The 22,298-nt window shown below is 41.4% G+C and overlaps 1 protein-coding gene across 2 annotated transcripts; it reads left to right on the top strand.

Annotated features, from left to right (window-relative positions):
- Positions 1-885: 885 nt before the first annotated feature.
- Positions 886-20,349, top strand: PPM1F (protein phosphatase, Mg2+/Mn2+ dependent 1F; the record flags this gene model as incomplete). 2 transcript variants are annotated; one of them, XM_082007869.1, is made up of 7 exons in its annotated part: positions 886-1,061; positions 11,630-11,760; positions 15,386-15,585; positions 16,253-16,441; positions 17,597-17,740; positions 18,741-18,834; positions 19,976-20,349. In XM_082007869.1, the coding sequence occupies 7 exons, from the start codon at positions 886-888 to the stop codon at positions 20,347-20,349; spliced, it is 1,308 nt and encodes a 435-aa protein (XP_081863995.1). The 2 variants fall into 2 exon arrangements, with proteins under 2 accessions (XP_081863995.1, XP_081863994.1); XM_082007868.1 differs by having other exon boundaries at positions 11,627-11,760.
- Positions 20,350-22,298: the final 1,949 nt, after the last annotated feature.

Here is a 22,298-nt window from a genome sequence, read left to right as displayed (position 1 = left end):
TGACACTTTCTCTTTTCTAAGCCAGAGGTGCTCTTAAATGAGCAAGAAAAGGTTATAGCTGATGGGTGGACATAGTTAATTAACTACAACTCGTTGGAGAAACAGGTCCACTTGCTATGGTTCTCTTCAACCTCGCTGTACGTTTGGCTAGCGGTCTGTTGAAGTGATGGCATCTTGTATTTTTGCCTGTGACAGGGTTTTGAAAGGTAGCACTTGAATTATGCACAGCAAAAACTCCGTCACGGCTGCGAAACCGGGTCTTCTGAACCCCTTTTTTATAGGCGAGTAAGAAGACAGGGGCGGGGGGGACACTGTCTCAGTGAGCACGTCTGGGTGAACCCGTCCCAGCGGCGCGTACCCGTGTGTGACTGGTCGGGGCCCGTGCTCCTCTCTGATGCGATGTACAACGAGCTGCTGGTGTGGGATGGAAAACGGAGCCGCTGGGAAAGCGCCGGGCGCCAGGGGCGCTCAGCGCCGAGGCGGCACCTGCAGACACGTTCCTGTTCCGAACGCTCCCCTTGCACCCCTGCCCTGTTCCTGGCTGCGGGGGCACAGGAGGGCCGCCGGGGCTGCCCTCGGGAGAAGCGGCCCCCGCCCCCTCGCCGTGAGGCGCCGGGCCGCCCCGCCCGTCCGGCCACGTGGCCGCCGCGCCCCCCCCCCCCCCCCCCGCATTCCAGACATTGTTTCTCGCTCCGCCCTCGTCCCGGAGACCACACCTCCTCCTTCTGGCCACGCCCCTGCGCTTCGCTTAAAGGAGCCGTCACGGCGCCTTCTTCCCCTCGCTTTCCCCTCCCCGGCCTGGCCCCTCACTGCCCGTCCCCGCCGGCGCCTGGCCCGCTCCCGGCGAGGCGGCGGCCGGGCAGCGCGCCTCAGCGCGGCGCCGCCATGGCGCTGGAAGTGGAGGCGTCAGGCGCTCCCCTGAGCTCTTTCCTAAGGGACTTCCCGTCTCCGCTGGGCCCGGGGGAGCCGCTGCCGTGGAGCTCCGCGGGGAGCGGCGCCCTGAGCAAGGCCGAGGTACCGGGCGCCCTGGCCGAACGGGCGAGGAGCCTCCTGGGCGGCAGGTGAGAGCCCGGCAGCGGGCGGGGGGCTGTGGCCGGCCTCCCCTCAGCGGCGGCGCCGCCCTGACAGCTGGCGCGCGGGGGCAGGGGCGGCGCGCGGCCGCCGAGGGGAGCGGGGCTGCGTCCCCCGGCCCGCGCGCCGCCCGCCATCGCCCCTGCGGGGCTGGAGCAGGTGCAGGCGGCGCTTCCTCCGGCGGCGCTTCCTCCGGCGGCGCCGTCCCCGCCTCGCCGGGCCTCCCGGGTGCCGTCCGCTGCCCGAGGTCCGCTCAGCGTCGCCTGGGGAGTTGCAGCGCCCTTTTAAAACTATTATGTCCCCCCTTCTTAATTGTTTTTGTGGATATTCTCCTGAAGGCTGGGTTTTTAATAGCGTGCTTCTGTCACAGGCCTCCTGCCGACATCCGTGCCTTTATAGTAATGTTTGTGTGCTCTCAAAAGTATTTCTCTCCCGCTCTTGGTGCATGAGAGATTAAATTACAGTCTTGCAATTAGCGTGATAGGGTGATTCTTGTGGTAAAGTGCCAATAGTTTGAATTCAGGTCCCTAAGGGCACCTGTGTGGATCTACTTGACAGTCTGGGGAGGGAGGGAGGGAGTCAGGGAGTCTGTGAGCTGCAACCTGCTTTGCAGGGCTGTCGGGTGTAAGCAGCGAGCCAGCTAGAAGAGTGTTCAGCTTCCCAGCCCTCTTGAGTTGTCCTTGGGTGAGTAGGACGTGCCTGCGTGGGTTTCTCAAGTTGATGTTTTCTCAAAACTTCAAGAGTGTAGTCACAACACCACGGGAAAGCACAGTTCTTTCAGTGATGTTTCTGTCACCCCCTGATTTTAGGAGAGACATCTTACAACCTTCATCCGTATCAGTTTAGACTGCCTGCCTCTTTAACACTGCTGAGAGCTTGGATTCGACTTACTTGTTTTGGCAAGTTAGTGCTTCATGAAGAACAAGTTGTCTTGACTCCTGATACTCTTCTCTCTTCGTGTCTGCTTCCTGAAGCACTTCAGCGGTAGGGCCTGTGTGTTCTGGGTTTTACAAAGTTCCTACCGCGGTCTGCTTCATTAAAGTGTTTGCTAGTGTAAGAGTCAAGAACAGGGATCGGGGATGATCTAATAAAAATCTAAGTGGAGAGCTGACTTTGTGCTGCGGTACTGGGGATAACTAGTGAAGACAGGGATTTAAGTAGCCTGGTTCTGTTTAGGTGTATGCTGAATCTTATCTGTTTGCTAGAGAAACTTGATAAAGAGATAAAATAGAGGGTTTGAATTACTTGTCTCTCTAGCAACCATCTGGTGAGTTTATGAATACTGAATGGATATTTTTTGTTGTTGTTGTGAAAAGTGATTTTTAAGTACTTAAATTGCTTTTAAATATCAAGGTACTTCTGTGCTTTATATTACACAGATGCTCCTGGACATAACATCATTCAGTTAAATGGTGTGCCTAAACCTAAAGATGAGAAATGCATTAAAAAAAAAAAAAGTTTTAGGCTGTAGTTGAAAAAGAAGCAGTTGATCATTCTGTTACTTAGTTGTGCTTTGACTAAATTGCTCTTGAATGACTGCAAATTCATGGTGTGCACTGAATCTTTGATCTCTGTGGAGCAAGAGTGGTTCTGGAGGAGCGCTTTAAAGAACAGAGTAACAAATACTTATCACATGGCAACCCCTCTGCCACGTGGGCGAGGCTAATATTTTCTAAAATTGTTTGAGAGAGGAAGGTAGAGATACGGGATAGGTTCTTCAAACTGTAGTGATTTTTAAAACAGTATTTCCGAGTTATGTATCTGCGAACATTCTGTTGTTGGGGATATTAACAAATGGAAGCAGAAAAAGAATGCTGCTTTTGCAATGCTTTCATCTCACCTGTCACTTCTGGTATTTACATAGAAAGGAGCCTGCTCTGTCAGAAGCTGCATTTTTCACATACCTGCCCTGCAGCCAGTTCTGATTAGACAGCCTGCTTTGTGGAGCGTCTTAAGTCCTGAGCTGGGGGGGGGGGGAAGGAAGGGAAAGATAGCTAAAGAAAGCAAAGCAGAATAAAACTGCAGCAATCTATTATTTATGCTTCTTTTCACAAAATGTACTTGGAAAACAAAAATACATAAGGAGAGTGTTTTTACGAATTCTTGTGGCTGCCTGCAGGCAGAACAGTGAAGCAATCCTGTGTGAAGCTCTGCGCTTGGGCTAGTGCAGTGTACCTGAAGTATCAAATGTAGGGATCCCAGCAGACATACGGCTCAGTTTTGGATTCCTGTGGCGAAGCGAAACCTCACTTTGCAATCGCAAAAAGGCTGCAGTTTCCTGTTGGGTAGGCTAAGTTCTTGCACGTGGAAGAAAAGACTGTCAGAGCCCAAGGCCAAGACAGGAATCTAGTAATTTGAAAGTGCAGGCCCTCTTCTCATAATCCATATAATTAAAGGTCAAAACTAAAGTCTCTGTGTGAGAAATTGCCAAACATTATGCTTTCTTTCCCGCGTTTGCTACTGTGGATCAACTCAAAATGCAGTTTTGGCAGTTAAACGAGCTTTCCAGTAGATCTGAATCCCCCAAATCCTCGGTAAAATAGATGAGGGAATGTAAGGAAATAGGAGAAAGAGGGATGCTAAAGGTTTTAAGAAAAGGAAAAATAAGGGAAGGGAGTGACATAAGACATTTAAATGTTAGTGTAAAAGTTGTAAAAGGTGCAGAAGTGATGCCAGAGTAGGAGGTGAGCTCGCGAGAGGTCACTGTAGCTTACATTCAGTGATCTGCTGTTGCAGGCTGTCATGGTAGCATCCCTAAAACACAGATGGCAGCTCAGTGGAAAATAGGCACATTCAAATATTATAGTGTCAATATAACCAGGTTTAATGCTATGAACATATTACTGGATGTACCTTGCTGACCTCAGGCATTGATGCTTTTTCTGTATGTCCTCAGTTTGAGACACCTCTTAACACTCCAGCATCACAGAATGTATTTTACGTTATGATTAGTAATCATGAAGGATTTCTTTATATCAAAGTGTTACTGGGAATCAAATTTGGCACACAGTTCTGCAGTACTGCTTCTTATTTCTGCATTATCAGATACTTCATTCACACCCACACAGATGTGTGGGTCATGCCTTGAGGGGCCTGAGACAATAAAGGTCCAGCAATATCCTTGGTTCATGAGACAACATATGGTCATGTTTAGCTTGTCCTTCCACTTGCTTGGAGGCATAAGCCTGTGTCTTTGCAAGGAGAAACATTCTTCCTCCACCACAAATTAGGACTGCTGTTGAGAAGAGAATGGTGTAAGGAATAACATTTGTGAGGTCCAACAAGGAATTTTTGAGTGCTATTGCTTCTTTAAGTCTACACACATCACTTATATGGAAGCAGCTGGATATCTCGGGCTAACCCACTTGAATGTCTTTATTAATCTAAAATGAATTATTTTAACAATCTTCTGCAAATGCAGCTAGCATAGCCAAACACTAAGATGGCCAACCACTTTCACTTCCTGACAGGATTTGGGCTTAAATCACTAATCCAATGAAGCTTTGCAGATGTTTCTACTTTGAATAATTAATTTAAATCAATGGAACTGCCTGCCTTGTATGGAGCTGAATACACACATAAAATTCTGAAGAATTGGGGCAGGCTTAAGTAATCTTGTTTTGCAGAATTTTAATTAACATACACTTTTGGATAAGGGCTATGTGTTCCCACAATCTATGAAAATGGGTCAATGTGAATGAAGAGTCCATTAGTTACTTGCAAAGCTTCAGATATTAACCTGAATTTTTATTAACTTGTACTGAAACAGAACATGAGATGAAATCAGACTCCCAAATACAGAAATTTCTCCTTTCCCTTGATAGGAGCTGAAACTTGTATGGCCATCCTGTGACATAACCAAAAAACAATGTGAAATTCCAGCAGCCTTCCTGTTTGAGGAGACTTTGCTACAATAACAGTTGTGAGACTTCGGCTTCCTGTTCTGCCCCCTCCCAAACGATTCATTGTGTTTCATCTCTGGGTTGCCTCAGCATCCTGTTTTGTGTCTTTGTGTTTTGCACTGTAATGCTTACACGGAAGGTGTGGCCCCAGCATCTTTATTTTCAGCATTTCTCTGCTTTTAGAACTGTTAATTCAGCAATTCTGATATTTTGATGGTTTTTATGTGATGTAAGCATGAAGGGGGGGGGGGAAAAATCTTATCTTGCCTCTGGTTTACCCAATCTCTTCTTAAAACTCCCTTTAGTCCCTTCCCCCATGAAAACTACTGATACCCTGTCCACTGTGACCTCTGCTTTTAATAAATCCCCTAAAACTTACTTCCTTATTCCTAATTTCTATCATTTAGTGTATGTTATTGTAAGGCACTAATACTTCTCATTGCTAGGAACACGTTTACAGTATTGGTGATCTATTCACTTCAGACAAGAAACTGAATTTCATATGTGATTGCCTGCAAGCAAACTTTCTAGTTTTCGTGGGACCAGTTGTGCTTGGTAGGGAAGGCAAGCATGGGATTAGCAGAAACTGCCGACTCTTTCAGGAACACCAATGTTCTCACTAGTTTATGATTAATAGTGTTAGAATTGGAAGCCTTGGTAAAGTTAATGCACAAGAGGAAGTGGCACTTCTGCTGTTTACTAGTTAATTTAGCAAATGGTTAACAAACTGCCTCTGCTAATTTTGGGTAGTGGTCAAAACTAGCTTGTTTTCTGTTGTGTGTGGTTTGTCCACTGCTGCTTTGGAAGCTGATGGCAGGATGATACACAGCTTGAGAGAAATGGTGTACAGCTCACATGGTATGTGTGTCTGGATAATAAAGTTTTTGGCAGTTCTGACTTGCCTCCAGCACTATATAAGAGGATGGACAAACTGTTAATTTTGTGATCAGTAAATTGCTTCTCAGAATACATGTCTGTCTGTAAAACTCCCAGAGTTTTCCCTGTTACAAAATACTCTTAATAGTAATTTTGGGAAAGAATCACTTTGCCTTTAAAAAGAAAGTGTATGTATGGGGGTGCCTGCAATACAAGAGAGGAAAAACTGATGAAATGCTGGAAAAAAGATCAAATCTGTAATGATGAGGAAACTTTTAGGGCTGGCTTTCTGCTGTTAAATCAGCTTCTTTGATTCTGCTTGGAAAACTGAAATTGTCTTGCATGTTTTGCTCTCATAAGCTGCGTGAAACACCCTTTCTGTTGCCGTTTGAAGTAGGCATCAAGATAAGAAATACTGAGTTTTGAAACAACAGGTTTAGGGCTTAATTGAAAAGTGGCTTTTGTGGAATTAAGCCTCTCGTGTTCTGCTGTGTGTTTTTTCGTCCTGCTGAGAATGAAATGGAAGTAGCAGGTGACTCTCCATTGCACATTTTCTGTAGAAACTGATGATGACCGAAGGCCCTAAACAGATGGATTCTGGATTCTAAAGCTGCTTCTTCTGATAATTTCAGAAGAAAATCTGGAAAAAACTGCTTCATGTAAAGAAGGAAACATAAAAGATTGAAATTCTGTGTGTGGCATTGTTTATATATTTGTTTTGATTCCATCTTGTTCATTTACTGTAAAGACCTGATGTCATTTACACAAGATACAACTTCCTGTGCAGCGTAGGATGTCAGATGTTCTCTCCTCAACGGATATATATTTGTACTTTTCTGGTCACCATCACCCTGGGAACTCTGGGTGTGTCTGTAACAAATACTAATGCTTAGAGCCACTTGAGTGGAGACATTCTGTAGTTGATAAAAGAATGAAAAGTGGGGAGCGAAATAAAAGTGGCAGATTGTGGAGAAAATACTGAATACAAGCAGCTTTTGTTTGAGGAAACTTGTGACCTGCTATTATTTTGGCAGTATGAGAGGATCTTTCACTTACTAGAGAACTGCTAGCATTTGCAGATCTGCACTAAAAACACTTTGCTGATAGAGCTGTAACGTGCTAGAAACACACACCGAGTCCACAGCGACAAACTTTGCTTTACCGGCAAAGCTGTGCTGTATGTGATCTCCTGCTGCTAGAGAGCCTGGGCAGAAAATAAATGCACAAATATATCTTCCCTAAAATATAAGTCAGCTGCAGCTGAGTTATGCTAGAAGCTTTTGCAGATCTAGCACCTCTTTGTTCCCCAACATTATGCATATATATGCACATAGATATATGCGCACTCTGAAAGGAAAAGAGGATCATACAGTGGTGCTCTGGCCTGCAATACCACTGCTGCCTGGTTGCCATGACTCTGGTAATAATATCTAGAAAGAACATAATGTAACTTTTAAAATTTTATTTTATTTGGAAGGTGACAAGTGATCAACAGCTTGGCCAATACAGCTAGTCATGTTTTGTGCTTCTCTTTATACGGAGTTTTCCTGACAGTACAGTGGGAGAATGCGTGTGTTTGGGGTAAGGGGATGTGAATTATTTTCCTTCCGAAAAAAGTAAATAAAAATTCAGAAGGCTTTGCGTAAACACTGGGTGTTTGGTGTCCTAGTAAGGCTTTGTACCACTCTCCACCGGGTTACGCAGAGCTTGCTTCTCTGCTCAAAGTGCTGAAGAGCAGCTGTTCGGAGTCTGCCTTCTGCTGCACTGCTCTGCTTTCTCAAAGCTGCTGTAAGCTCTGGGCGTAGAGCACAACAGAAAGTCTGTCATTTGTTTTCCAGCCTTTCAAAAAAGTGTCGTCATAGTTGAGGCTCTAGACGAGATGTGGTGGCCTGACCTTTGATGCTCTAGGTGCCTTCTCCTTGCCCACAAAGCTGTTTACTGGAGACTTCTGAATATACCCTCTTACAGTGGAGGAGAAGAGGAGGTGGGGGCATCTTCGAACTGGTGACTTGTTTGCAACACTCGCTGCACATGTGCTGGGTATTTAATGACCCAAATAAAACCAAGTAAGAAGGGATCTTACTAGAGTTTGTGCTTCCTGAAGAAACTTGTGTATATTCTGTCTTTTCTTTCTGAAGGCTGATATGTAAGGGGTCAGTAACAGTCTTATGACTGATGTGACACACATGAATACACTGTGGCTGTGACAGCAGGACAGCTGGTATTTTAACGTGAAATAAAATAGAGGACTAAATTGCATTGCAGAAGAGAAACAAGGTGAAAAAGAAGTAAGTTCTGTTCTATAACTCATGCCAAATCTAAACTATGCAAAATATTGTAATTTCTTTCTACTTCTGTGTGTAAATTTATTTTGGCCTACAGGTATGTATATCAACAGAAGCTTTGCATAGCTCCTTTTAACAATACTGTATGTGTCCAGTAGTCCAGAATCTTTCAAGGAGGAGTATGACGTACAAATTTAGGTGTGTTCTTTTTTAGCAGTAGTATTGCTTTACTCTTTATCTTCCTACTTTTTATCTATACTTAATTTTTTTAAATGAGGCTTGTATTTTCCATGAAGTGGCAGGAGGATATGAACTCCATGCTCCAGCCACTGTTGATCTGACTTCAGCTGGTTGCGAAGCTACAATGCCTCATCTGCACTGTTACAACATGCATTAATTTTTTTTTTTTTTTAAATTGTGGTCGAAACACACCCTTTCTGTTAGCAAAGAAATAGCCTATAGCAAAGAAAAGGCTGTTTACTACTAGCCTGTGTAGGCTGGGGCTCGTTAATTATTGTTGCATGTGTCATAGAAATAGGGCTGACACGTTTCTTCTAAGACTCTCTTAAGAGAAGGTAATGTCCTTTCTACGTAACACACCCTACTAGCTTCCCTCTTCTTCCCAACACAGTTGTTTTCCCCACTTAGGAAACAGCTACAGTATTTCTTCTGATTCATGAAGATTGAATTATGCTTGGTTCAGCCTGTCAGCAGGGTGTCTTGGGCTTCTTTGAAAGGAAGATTTTTAACAATAAGTGACATTCTTCTTTGCTTACAGAAAAGATTTGAAGTCTGTTATGGTGACTGCAGTGGGCTTCTACTTTTACACTGGTTGCCATAGGTACTGTGCCTGCTTCCAGATACTCTCTAGCCAAGTGAGACCTTGTAGCTCTCAACTAAAGCAGCAGTTCTTACTTGTATTATAAATGTTTTGTTAACTCTTGAAGTCTCTGATTTACAGGATGAAATTAGAACCAGTAAACATTTAAACTGAACGGAAGATGTCATTGCCTTGGAGCTCCAGTTACCTCAGCTTGAGTAAAAAACAGGCTTACCAATATGGTAGTACTACTATTAAGGGTTCATGAAGTAATCGACAGATACGTTCTGTTTGTAACTGAGGTTGAACTAAACAGGTAGGGTCATTTTTTAGGCTTTTATCTTTTGCCAACATGTCAGAATCAACTGCTCAATGTTGTTGTTGCTGGCTGCGTAACAAATACAATCCCAATGAGCAACCATTTTCTTTGTGTAGATTTGCAAAACTCTGGAGAGGGAGGAAATACATAGGAAGCAAAGCTGAATGAAGCATATCAGTACTGAGGAATCTCTGAATTTCCTTGTTAGAAACTGGGTGGCAACTGGAAAAAGTTGAAGGATGTGACATAATAAATCATAAACCTTTTCTTTGTTACAGGCGTCCTGTAAGCAGAGGTTTATACAGGACTTGTGAATTATAGCACTTAGTATACTGCCTTTTGTTTAAACTTCTTTTTATGAGCCCAGTTCAGTAAGTCAGGGCTCTGGAAAGCAGAAGTCTACGAAGTTTAAAATCAAAGCATTGAGCCCTCTTCTGAAGTCGAGCTGGAAACCCAGGCTAGATTTGAATTTTTCCTCCAGCATAGCAGAGAAATTCTGAAGATGACTGAAGCTGTGGCTCTCACTGTGCATTTAAATGCATAGCTGTTTCACTTAATATTTTTTGTCTCTGTTCTTGGAGCTGAAACCTACTTTAACTAAAGCTGCTGACTTTCGGCAGCATCAGCTACACATCCAACAATGTTTGTGTGGCTTGTATTTTCATATTCCTTTCTTTTCCACTTGCACAAACAAAAACAGGAAGCAGGATTGGGGAGGTTGCCATATCCGTTTCAGATGTGTTTCTTACCTGACCTTTTAAAAGATTGTCTGTTAGTGTCAGAGTGAGTATAAGCTGGCATTGTTACTTTTAACTTGGGTAGAAAAGGCATTGCCTCCCCTAAATATACTTAGCCTGGAAAAAAAAAAAAAAGCAAGCCCATTTCTGCCTTTCCTTGATGTGGTATGACTACAGCTAGCACTGAAAGGGCTGCAAACACATCGCCATCTATTTGAAGTACCGAAACAATTCTTTAAAGTAGGCCATCACTGCTACAGAATGTGTAGCATAAAACATGCCTCTGTTAGCAGCCTGCTGACTAACACAATGCTTTCTGTTCACTGCCACAGGAGGTAGTCGTACATGGCTGTGAGGATATGACAAGGTCTCTCTTTCAGAGACACAATGGCAAATGCATTTCAGTTTGTTGTCACTGGGAGCTAAAACCTCACGGTCTTCCCCTCCCTGCTCTTCTGTAGACACAAAACCAGTAATCTCTGTTGAACCGCTGCAGAGACCAGTTGCTTCCACCATTTCTTACTCTGTGGCCAACCAGTTTTATGCAGGACTTTCTAAATGTTTCCTGGGAAAACAAAGTCTTGTCCTTGACTTGCTACAGGTGCCTTAAGGTGTTATTTGCTTTGGTTGTATAATTTGATACTTCGTGGGTATCAAACACTCCATGGACAATGGATAAAATGCTTTTTATGGACATCCACGCTTATTCTTCATTGTGCTCTTAGAAAATGTCTGGAATGTGTGTTATGTACTGTAATTGCTAGTGCTTGCCATGGGAGTATAGTGAATATAAAAGAGTTATTTTCTAGTAGCCCTATTTTAAAGTTGGATGGGACTTATTTGTTTACAGATTCAAAAGCACTATAGCAAGTATGTGCTTCCTATAAAGCATGTAGCTTGCATAAAGCGTTGCGTAAAAAGGAGAGGGTGTGTAGATCATGTAGCGTTACTGTCTTCTAGATGCTTACCTAAACGCTTCAGTTGAATAACAAGTCTTGAAGTCTTTTCTTAGCCTAGTCCCCAGTGCCAACTCTTTGCACTTTGTTCCTGGGTGATTTCTTTGGGGAACTTCCAGTCAGGAGAAACTGGGTGTTAAAGGGCTGTAGGTTAGTACTGAGCCTGACTTTTCATGTGGAGGGAAGGGAACTGGAGTCCTAGGTAAGCTGTTTGGAGCTTTGCATGTACCACAATGCAGAGATCCTGATACAGTCCGTGGTGAGACAGTTGACTGTAAGCAAGAAATGTTATGTGGTGAGTAGAAACAAAATGTTTGCATTCAGAGGCGAGAATTGAAGGTAGCAGTTCCCATCTGAGAGCTCAAGAGAAGGAGGTACCATCTGTGATTGGAGTGTGAGGCAACAGTTTGACAACATGATTCATGCACTTCTTCCTCTTTGCATTCTTGAGAAAGCACTTGTCTAACTGAAGATCCTACTAAAGATTTGCATGAATAAATATTGAACATATGGTTTCTTCTATTAGCTTACTGATGAAGTTGGAATTATTGATTGTGTGTAATGCTTTCTAATGCTGAGGTCACCAGACATAAATAGTGGGGTTGTCGCTCAATTTAAACTAACGCAGTCTATTTTGCTTTCCCTTCATTATCTTACCAGCAGAGGTGTTTCACCACTTCTTGCAGCATCGTTGACCCATGCTGCAGTTGATGAAGTTCTCCAAACAGACTTGACTGAATTTAAGCAGCAAAGTGTGGAAACAGAGGGAGAAGGAGACGAGGAAATGTTCACCTGTAAGTATGCTTTTTTCCTTCTGTGGTTTTCCCAGAGGCTCTCTGTTGGAAGACTTCAGTGTTTTGAAATGTTTCCCAGAATATTTGGTTAAGCTGTCTGGCAAGCAGCAGTGAACAGAACTTTATTTGCTCCTGCTGGGTATCTGTGGGATGAAAGGTAGCTATGCTAGTCTTGTGGGCAAGATGCAAACATGGTGTCTGGAGCCCCGGACTGATTGTGTGGGTTGGCTTTCTGGAAAGGGAAGAGAGTTTCTCTTCCCAAAAATGATTAATGACTCTGTCCACTGTGCTTCCTGAACTGAACTAATTAAGAAATTTTATTTTTCCTCATTGGATAATTTCACTTGAATTGAACTGGTTCAGTTCCTATTTTAGGTTGATAACCTCTTATATTTTTGAAGCACCCTTTTCTCTGTGGTAGACTGATCTTAGCTAATTACTCCTATGTTTTGACACTGGCATCATCACGATTGCTATTGTGCAGCCATGCTGGCACCTTAAATTTATCCATATAATCCATCTTACTTTTGTCTGTTCTTGGGAACCAGATTTTGGGACCTATGGCCCCTCTACAATCTGAACATCTTGAAACTCCAGATCTTTTTCTTGGCAAGTTTCTCAGTAGTCTGTCTTTACTGATTATTTCTTCCCACCCTCTCCTATAAAGATGGGATGCTGAGGGATGAAGAACCTGCTGCATGTTGTCTTCTGCCTGATGCCTGCATTTTCTCCTATCTGAGTGAATTGCAGAGACAACAGACCTTGGTGTCTGAGTACTGGGTTTGAGCCTCATGTAACAGACAGTCCTATTGCATTTGCATGCTGAAGTATTTAATATTAGACTTCACCAAACCTTCAATCCCAATGCCAAGAATTTATATGGAGCAGGATGCAGGCAGAGTTGAAGATAAAAATGGAGAAGAAAAATGTCTTAGGCAAACTAGTCTATCCTGTAAGGGGAAATTCTCACCCTTCTATTTCCCTGGGATGACTTGAAAGGCAGTTCAGCGTGCCCCAGAGGATGCATCTCCAAGCAGAGCTCTGGTAACAGCCAGGATACGACACTTTTCCTGAAGCTTATTTCAGTATTTACCTACAAGTCTGAAACGGCAGGAGGGGGAACACGTTTAAGTCAGTCTTACTGCACCCTGAATATTTCATCCCTTGCCTTAACATTTGTAGCCTTCATGTATTGGGAGAGATTGAGCAAGTTTCCAGCACTTTGCATGGGAAGAGCTGTCTTCGTATCATCTTGGCTGGGGTCTAAACAACATGCCCTGACTCTCCTCCCCCGGCGCAGGGAGAAGTGATTCTGCAGTCGGCGTTCAGGGGGCTTGTGAGCAGCGGCGTGCGGGACATCAGCAAGCGGGCGGCTGAGGTGGCGGCCAGCCCCAGCCGCCGTGCGCGGGGTGCGGGGCGCACCCTCTGCCGCCCCTCGGCTGGGCTGGGCCTGGCTGGGGCTGGAGCCTCACACGAGCATCCAATGTGTCTGGAATTCTGTATGGTTACATTATACTGGTGACACTTGTACGATAATTCATGCTCCTGTTTCACTCTAAAGACAATAAAGATATAGGATTCGAGTCTACTTTTAAGATAGTGCAGGCAAAGTCAGAAAATCCTTGGATGAGTTCCATCTTGAACCAGTTCAGGTTCTCTCTCGCTCCTTGTTGACAAATGTACCAGAACCTTCCCTGTTCTGATGGTTGAAACCACCTTTAATTTCCATCTTTATGTATTCCTGTTTATTTTATGTTTATTCGTTCTTGTGAAACCATTGTAATTTAGATCAAATCGCTATTCACCATTCCCTCATCGAACATTATGGAAATCTGCTTATTATTCAGGTACTTGCATTGCCTAATCTCAGGAAGGAATATCTACTTTAAAGGCATTAATTTCTCTGCACATTTGGACTGTACTTGCTTTCCCTATCTTGTAATTGCTATTACATCACTTTAACTGTACAACTAGGAAGAAAGATGTTGCTTGTGCTACAGCACAGTATGGACTCTCTTCCTGCATTGCAGTAATAACTCTTTGGCAAAAAAAAACCATTCTTGGAATGACAGAGAAGTGATTATATAAAAGCAAGGTATGTACATGTGCCTATATGAGTACCACTGTTTGATGCGGTATACTGCAGAATTTCTGGTGTTAAGGTACTAAATTCTGTGTCAGATTTCACAAACTTAATATTTAAACAGCAATGTGTGTCCAAGTCTTCTGGTCAGTATTAGTCAAGACATTTACAAATATGTAAGCTAATAGCTGTAGACAAGGCTGTCTGACATGCTGTCCTATTTAATTACATTTGTATATGGGGTAACTTAATATTTAAAAGTTTTAATATCTTGCCCATTCGCATCTGCATATTAAGCAAACCAAAAGTAGTTTTGGTTAATATGTAGTGACTGCTAATCAAAGATCTGTGTCTACATTTAAGCTTTCAATTCTCCAGGCCCAGAGATGCATCTGAAGCTGGCTGTGCAGTGTTGCTGAGAAAAAGAAATGCTTGAGAACCATAAAAAGGAATTCTGAGGAAGCTTTAACGACAGCAGTGTTAGCAGGAGTCAGGATAAAATAGAAATAGGAAAGCTAGTTCATGCACTGCAGTTCTTTAGGAAACACATTAGTGACCACTAAATTATTTTTGCTCTATAGATTATCTTTTCAATGCCTTTTGAAGTTAGTTGATGTAGCATTGAGGCAGGGTTCTTTCTCAAATAACAAAACTTTAAATTATTACCTATTCTGAGAGAGACTGCATTGCAAAGCTAGACACAATGCCAAACACCAAACCATTCAGTCTGATGAACAATAAGTTTGGATTAATTGATCTTTGGGACCTATCCAGAAAAGGATTTGAGTGTCTGGCCAGAGCTTTTCACACTATGCTCAATGAGTGTTTACAGTTTTGCTCTGTAATGACAAAGTAGGAAAGTGGCGGAAGTGTTCTTCTGTCCGTCTAGCTCCTACAACCATGTGTATTTAAAAAGATAAAGAAAACAGCTTAAAATTCTAATCTGTTCAACTCAACTATGAGTTGAGCTATTGACCTCAGCAAAACATTCTCAGACTTCCTTGTTGTTTCAGTGGAAGTGGTTCAGTAGGACATAACCTGACCCAAAGCCAGGCTAATGCTTTTTCAATCCTTGTGTCCAAGTCAGCAGCAGCCTCTTACCTTGAAGGCTTTTCTGCATGCTTGATTATGTCTTTTTTTTTTTTTTTTTTTTTTTTTGGTAGGGATGCACTCCTACCACTGTATCTTGTGCATTTTACTTACATAATAACAACATTTATGTTTAATACGCCAGACTGATTTTTGGGTCTTTGTTATGATTTTTGTAGTGTAATCACCTACTTGATAAATCTCTGTTTTGAAAGAGAACTACTAAGTAAAGAAGCTGTTCTTGTCCTTAATGTTATACTGTTTTCCATTGCAACTTTCTCTCCACGTTATTCTCAGGAGCCTATTTTAATTCTTGCAGAGCCTGTAAAGGCAGAGTGCTGAATGTGTGTATGTAGCTCTAAGGAAAGAAACTTGAAGGAAAGACAGGCCAAAAGGTGGGGTAACGTAGGAAGATGGGGCACACAACTTACTGTTTTGTCTTTGTGCTGTCAGTGCTGGATGGAGAGTCGTTGCAGCGCTGCTTCTTCAACAAGCTTCGGGATGTTTGCTTTGAGTGGCAGAAGAAGTTGCCACCACTGAGACCACTGAAGCGGTTCCTGCTTGTTTCCATCCACGCCATCCGTAACACTAGACGGAAGATGGAGGACCGCCACGTTCTGCTCCCAGAGTTCAATCAGCTGTTTGGTTTATCAGTAAGTCTGGACAAAACTGGGGAGGCCAGTTTGTTAGCTTTTCAGCATTCCTGTAAACACAATGACCTAGTGGTGGATGATCTGTGAAATGGTAAGAATTTGTTGCCACAAATTAGTTATTTGTCGCCACAAATTAGTTATTTGTTGCCACATAGTTATTTATCATGTCTATGCTGGAGCAAGGACTTAGTGACTCAGATTTCTAGGTGCTAACTACTGCCCTGGTAAAGCAGGATCTTGTGACCTTGGATTTCATGTCATAGGTGATACAGGGAGACAGGAAGTTCACCTAGTTGCTGGAGTTATAATGTTCTTGTGACTGAGGTAGCTGATATATTAAGAAAAGAAGGGGGGAGAACAGCAGTTGTACAAGTGCCAATTAGTGAAGCTGTAGTGGGACTATATAACCAGCTGTCTGCTGTTTCAATTCCAGATTATTTTCAAGGATATTAAATGACTAACAGCAAACAAAGAAGAGTAATTCTCCTGCAAAGTTACCATTCTGTCCATTTTTCACATGGGTAAACTGACTTAAATTGCCCTTACCTATGCAATGCTGTATAGAAGAAAGCCCAGAATAAAAAATCTTTGCTTGCTGGTACCAGCCTATGAGTTATTTTGTTTTTGAAGATGATTATGTCTTCCTTTCTCTCCCTCCTCGCAAAAGGATGACATTGATCGTGCTTACTTTGCGGTATTTGATGGCCATGGTGGAGTGGATGCTGCCAATTATTCAGCAACCCATTTACATGTAAATGTTGGGCTACACGAAGAGATTGTTAAGAATCCAGCTGAGGCCTTGAAATGCTCTTTCCAGAAGACAGATGAAATGTTTCTTTTCAAAGCCAAGAGAGAGGTGAGTGGGTAGAGATTAATTGCATTGTATTTAAATAACACTGAAAACTGTTGGACAACATGGTATTATCCAGAAAATTCTGGCAGTACAGTTTCTTTGAATCACTGACTTCTTTATGAAATTATGCTACATGTAAAGGTTTTCTTTGATCAAATTATTTCTTTTTTTGAGGAAAAACAAAATGACAGTGCTTGCAAGTTCAAGATGAGTGACTGAAAAGAAATGTTAAGTGGTTTACATGTTCCTGACATACCAGTTATTTGAGAGAATGCTCTGCTGCCTTTTTGCCTAATTAGGCAGCCTCTAGATGTTCTGTTGTCCTACCTCTTACCTGGAAAAGAAGTTTCTCTCTTCCTGATAATATGGTGGCTATCTTCCTCTTCCTCTCCCACCATTAATATCATAGGTGGTTGTAAGATGAAAAATGTATTTTGTGATTTAAATCAGACTCTTCAGTTCATTGAGCTTATTGATCAGCTTTGAAGCAAGTTGGTATGATGAACATTCTTTCTTCAAATCTACATAATGGGAGGATGGTTTATTAGACAGTTTAATGAGAACTATTTTTCTTATAGCAGTAACTGAATATGGAAGTATTAATTGTTAATATCCTCATTTCTGTCAATGAGGTACAAAAGAGGGACCACAATCTTCATTTGGTCTTACTCTCACTAATCTTTAGAGGGAATCTAAGACAGTTAGGTTCCTTTCTTTGTTGACATCCTCACTTAAATACCCAAGGATAAGGGGATCTATGCGGAGCAAGGTGTCTGTAGTTGCTAGTGGTAGAGTGGAGAATGTGAGGTGGACTAGGGAGACGTGTGATTGTTTGTGAAATATTCATACTACTGAAATTCAGATCCTCTTTCTTTTCTGTGTGTCTTTGTGTTTTGAACAATTAGAGGTCTTAGTCTCCTAGATCAATTTTGGAATTAATAGCAGAGAAGGAAGAACATTAACAGGCAGAATCAGCCATCTGCATGTTAGAATATATAGTTTATTTCAAGTCTGTGTAATACCTTGTACCTTGTTTTCAGGTACCTGAATTGTGATTGGCGGGTCTGCTCTGCTGCATTCAAGTGTAATTAAACCTTGGTTTACAATATTGCCATGTAACCTTGAATATTCACCTAACATACCTGTTCTCTTCTGTAGAAACTGCGGAGTGGTACAACAGGTGTATCTGCATTGATTGTAGGCAACAAGCTGCACATAGCGTGGCTGGGGGACTCGCAGGTAATGCTTGTGCAACAAGGAAAAGCTGTGACATTAATGGAACCTCACAAACCAGAAAGAGAAGTAAGTCTGACTTGGTTTTTTTCTCTTGTGTGTGTTGTCAGAATCTCGCTTGAAACCTTTTGGAATCTAAGCCTTCTTAAGTGTTTGGTGCTTTACATAATTACATGTATTGTATGGTAGGATTCAGAGAACTGACAACTTCTTTTTTTTCCCCTCCACTCCTGTGTCTTGAAAAGGTGATCCCTACAACTATGCCCACTTGAAAATACTGATGGCACTGGTAGTCCTGACGTCAGTTCCTGCTCAGACTGTCTTTTCAAAATTTATAGTAGTTAAAAGACTTTCACAGGATTTTTTTTATGTGAATTAAAAACTACCTGTTATAAATGAACTTATTAATTTGAGTTCAATAGCTATTTAAAATGTTAGCATAATGCAAGTCTTCCATAATATTCTATACTGTCATTCAAAAGTTAATGCTAATGTACTAGCCTAACTGTCTTAAAGTGTATTGCATTTTCTATATATTTTAAATAGCAAGGTATTTTCTTAAATGAAATTTGATGGGGATCTTGCAAATTTAGATAGTATTGCATGACCCTTTGCCTTCATAGCATGAATATTTATAATAACTAAGTACTTAGAGGTATCAATGCAAATGCTATTGTTACATAGTCTAGTTATCTTGTATTTTATTCCAAATATGTATATATTTACCCAGTTGCTGTATGGAATGGGATGAAGTGGCAGGAAAGGGTACTCATCCATATGGGAAAGAACATAATGATGCAAAAAATTAAGAATTCTGCTTTTTTTGTGGATAAGCCATGGTATGGTTGGAAAGTAGATGGGTTGTTTCCAGTAACCTTTAAGTGCATGTTTCTGAGCTAGATTCTGGTATATTTGCTATATTCGTAGTATAAATATGGAAGCTGAAGCAGCTCTTGATTTGGCGTTTTGTCTTTTTTTTTTTTTTTTTTTCTCTTCGATAGGCTAACAACAGGGTCAGTAAGCCATGGGTAGGCTTTCTGCATAAAAACTGTGTTCTACTGTTTTTCAGGATGAGAGAGCACGTATTGAAACTCTGGGTGGTTGTGTAACCTATATGGACTGCTGGCGGGTTAATGGTACCTTGGCTGTTTCCAGAGCAATTGGTAAGATAAACCATCAGAATTAGTACAGTTCAGCTTAAATTTGATTAAAACACACCACCTGAGACTGTACATTTACTGTAAATGATATTTTGCTCAGCATCGATCAAACAGTAAACTACTCACTGTCTTTGCCATAAGGCTAGCTTACAGCTATATAACTTACATAGCTTGCAGCTATATAATCTTATTGGTTTTACCATAAGCATAAAACATTGTTTTATTTTACGCACTAGCCATGACAGTCCTAATTCTTTTATATTTCTAAGGTTTTTTTTCTTCTTGTAAACGTCCTTGATACTGTGGTGTTCTACAGTAGCTTAACAAACGTAGAGTATTTAATTTGTAAAAGTGGAGGAAGTAAATGTTCATCTAGGCTTCTTTATGTGTCTGAATGTCTGCTTTGTGGGGGTGTTTTTTGTCCACTTTAATATGAATATATCTTTCTCCTGACTGTAGTTCTTAAGTCAGATCACTATATCCTCCTTCAAATCACACATATCCAGCAATTTAGGGAATTTTAATTGTAGTATTCCAGAATCTTATTAAACGAGCTTGCTTTGCTACATGCCAATGAGGGTAAAAAGAGAAAAGGCTCTGGGGAAGTACAGTAGATAACTGTAATGTATGAGTGGAAGCAAATTAGTATAAATTTGTTATTTGGATCAATAGCAACCCATGTTTAAGAAGTATGTCCATATGAAACTGATGAACTAAACTTAACGAGCAGATTCTTATGACGTTGTGCTGTATATCTGGATAGCTAAGAAAAATCTTATTTTCATAGCATTCTGAAGGCTGTACAAGAGGCGCACTTGCAAAATGAAGGCCTAACTATCTCCTTGCACAAATATATTTCAGAGAGAAAAAACTTCAAAAGAGGTTCTTTAGTTTCCCCGCAAAATTAGGAAAGCATGAATTAGAGTAACTCCTTAGAAACCCACTGGATTTAGGTAGGTTCCAAGTGTTCTTAAAGAAACAGAAGCCTTCCATGCTTATTCCATAGCTTTTCACTACTCTTGTCCTGCATCACATACCTCTGGAATATGATCTGGCTCTCCTTGAGGATGGTAAAAGCAATTGGTGGGTGAAGAAGTAACTGTTTACATTTGAAGTAATAAAGCCTTTGTTTTGCTTGTCTTAGGTGACATATGTCAGAAACCCTACATCTCTGGTGATGCAGATGGAGATTCATTTGAGCTGACTGGTTCTGAAGATTATTTGCTCCTAGCCTGTGATGGATTCTTTGATGCTATCAAGCCATATGAGGTTGTAGACTTGGTCCTAGATCATTTAATTCAAACCAAAGGAGTGGGTCTCAAAGCAGCAGAAAGACTGGTGGCTGCTGCAAAAGAAAATGGATCCAGTGATAACATCACTGTTCTAGTGGTGTTCTTAAGGGATCCTCAGGACATCTTGGCAGACTGTCTCAGAGACCCTAAGAGCCTCGAGGCTGGTGATGGTGCTCAGAGCTCACCCTTTAATTTCCTCAGCTGTGAGGCAGCAGGCACACAGTGACAAAATCTGCTTAATCCAGCATGTTCAAATAAGTTCATGTAAAGAACTGCTTTCCACTGAAGAAGCCTCTAATATAATAGGCAAAACATGTCAGGAGAAAAATGACAAATGGACAAACATTTAACGGAAAGGCAAGACTCCTTTTACTGAGTTCCCATTTGTCTTTTCCTTCCTTCCCCCTCCCTTCAAAAAACACTGAGCAGATGTGGAGATCCGTACAGCTATTTTTGTCTCTGGGAGCAACTTCTAAAGTGTGTCCTAGGGCTGGTGGTCATATCCCTCTGCCCTGGAAGTGGTAAGAAACCATAATATGTATAAGCTAATGGGTGAAAATACCTGTTTGTGAATTCTGAGTGAAAATTTAAATTAGCGCTTAAAAAGAATGCTGTATGTTATATTTAATTGTGATGTTACTTTGGCGATTGGGAGAGAGAAGCTGTCACCATCACAGAAAAGCTTGTTATGGTGTGTGGTCTGTAGGGACAGGCTTGGTGTGCAAGAGACTGGGTGACACCATTACGCTGTGTAAGTTGCTTTTGTTTTGTACCAAAGATGATAGTACAAGAATGATGCAGCCTCTTTCTTCAAACAGAGGCATTTAATTTTGTTTGTATGGAGAGGAGAAAACAAAACTGAATACTCCAGAAAAAGAGCAAGAAAGCTAACTAGAAATATCCCAGGCAAAATTATACAAAATGAGCTGCTTTCTGGGATGCTCTGGTTTATAAACTGGAACGAAGTATTTAACTGCACTGGATTATTTCTCCCTAACAAACACGCTTTATTGGCTATTTGGCAACCTGAAAAGGACGGACCCTTACTGTTGTATTTGAGAGAGATCTTTACAATATGTATGCTCTAGCAGTTAAATATGCTCTGTTTCTGCCACTTTTTTGTATACTATAACAAATGAGAATTTTATTTTTATTCTAAATGTTTATTTGCTTATTTACTGAACTTTACAGTTGGAGGAATTTTTTGCAGTGTTACTTTATTTTGTTGTTGGTTTTATTTAAATTAGAATTTTAAAGTGGCTGTGTCTTTATTACCTGGTTTTAAAAACTGACTACCCTCAAGTGCCTTAAATATTTCGCCCAAGGATTGCTGGCTTCCTATTATATTCTGGTGAGCCAGTTTATAGTGTTTTTAAAATGTGACTTTTAAATTTCATTAATACTAATTTTTAATGCACTTAAATGTTTCATTTTTTGTGAATTATTTTAGTGGGAACCAGGTTTCAAAAAAACATCTCTCTCATTGTTGCCAAATCTTGTGGCTTGTAGTAAAAGCTTCACAATTCTTACTGTGACTTACCCCCTGCCCCATGCAAAAAGCTGTAGTTAGTTAATCATAAAGTAACAATATGAGTCATCATGACTTTCATTTAAAAACAAATACACTTCTGACCTTCACAAGAAAATGTAATAACCCAAACTAGAAACAATTTAGTAACAGTTTTTGATTAATAGATGGTTAATTTGGCCATGCTTCATGAACTTTTTGGGACTAAATAACTTTCGAAGGAGATGTGAAGCTAAGGTGAGAATGAAAGAATCTTAATGAATGTGTATGTTGTTGTGCAACTGTTATATCTATTACATGCTAGAGCCTCTGGTTGTGTTTTGCCTTGCCTTGCTAGCCTGGCTAGCAGGACTCAACAAGATCTGAAGGCTCAGTGGTAAATGTGTTAGTAATTTCTGTAGCTAAACAAGAAGTGCTTTACATCTGGCAGCAAGATTGTATGCCTAATTTAGAAGCACATGGCATTGCCATATGTCAGTACGTTGATTAAAATGTGTTGAACATTCATGTTGCTTAGGGAGGAAATTTAGGTAGAAGTTGAGATGGCTGAAAGGAAGAACAGAACAGAACTGCTTATGTCCATAGTGTCTCTGAATCATTAGTTAGTGTGGGGCAATGCAGTTACCCGAGTGGCTTGAGTTTTTTGC

The sequence above is a fragment of the Phaethon aethereus genome (genome assembly GCF_964289735.1).
Source record: "Phaethon aethereus genome assembly, chromosome: 17".
Taxonomy (NCBI): Eukaryota; Metazoa; Chordata; class Aves; order Phaethontiformes; family Phaethontidae; genus Phaethon; species Phaethon aethereus.
This window is presented reverse-complemented; position numbering and strand designations above follow the sequence as displayed.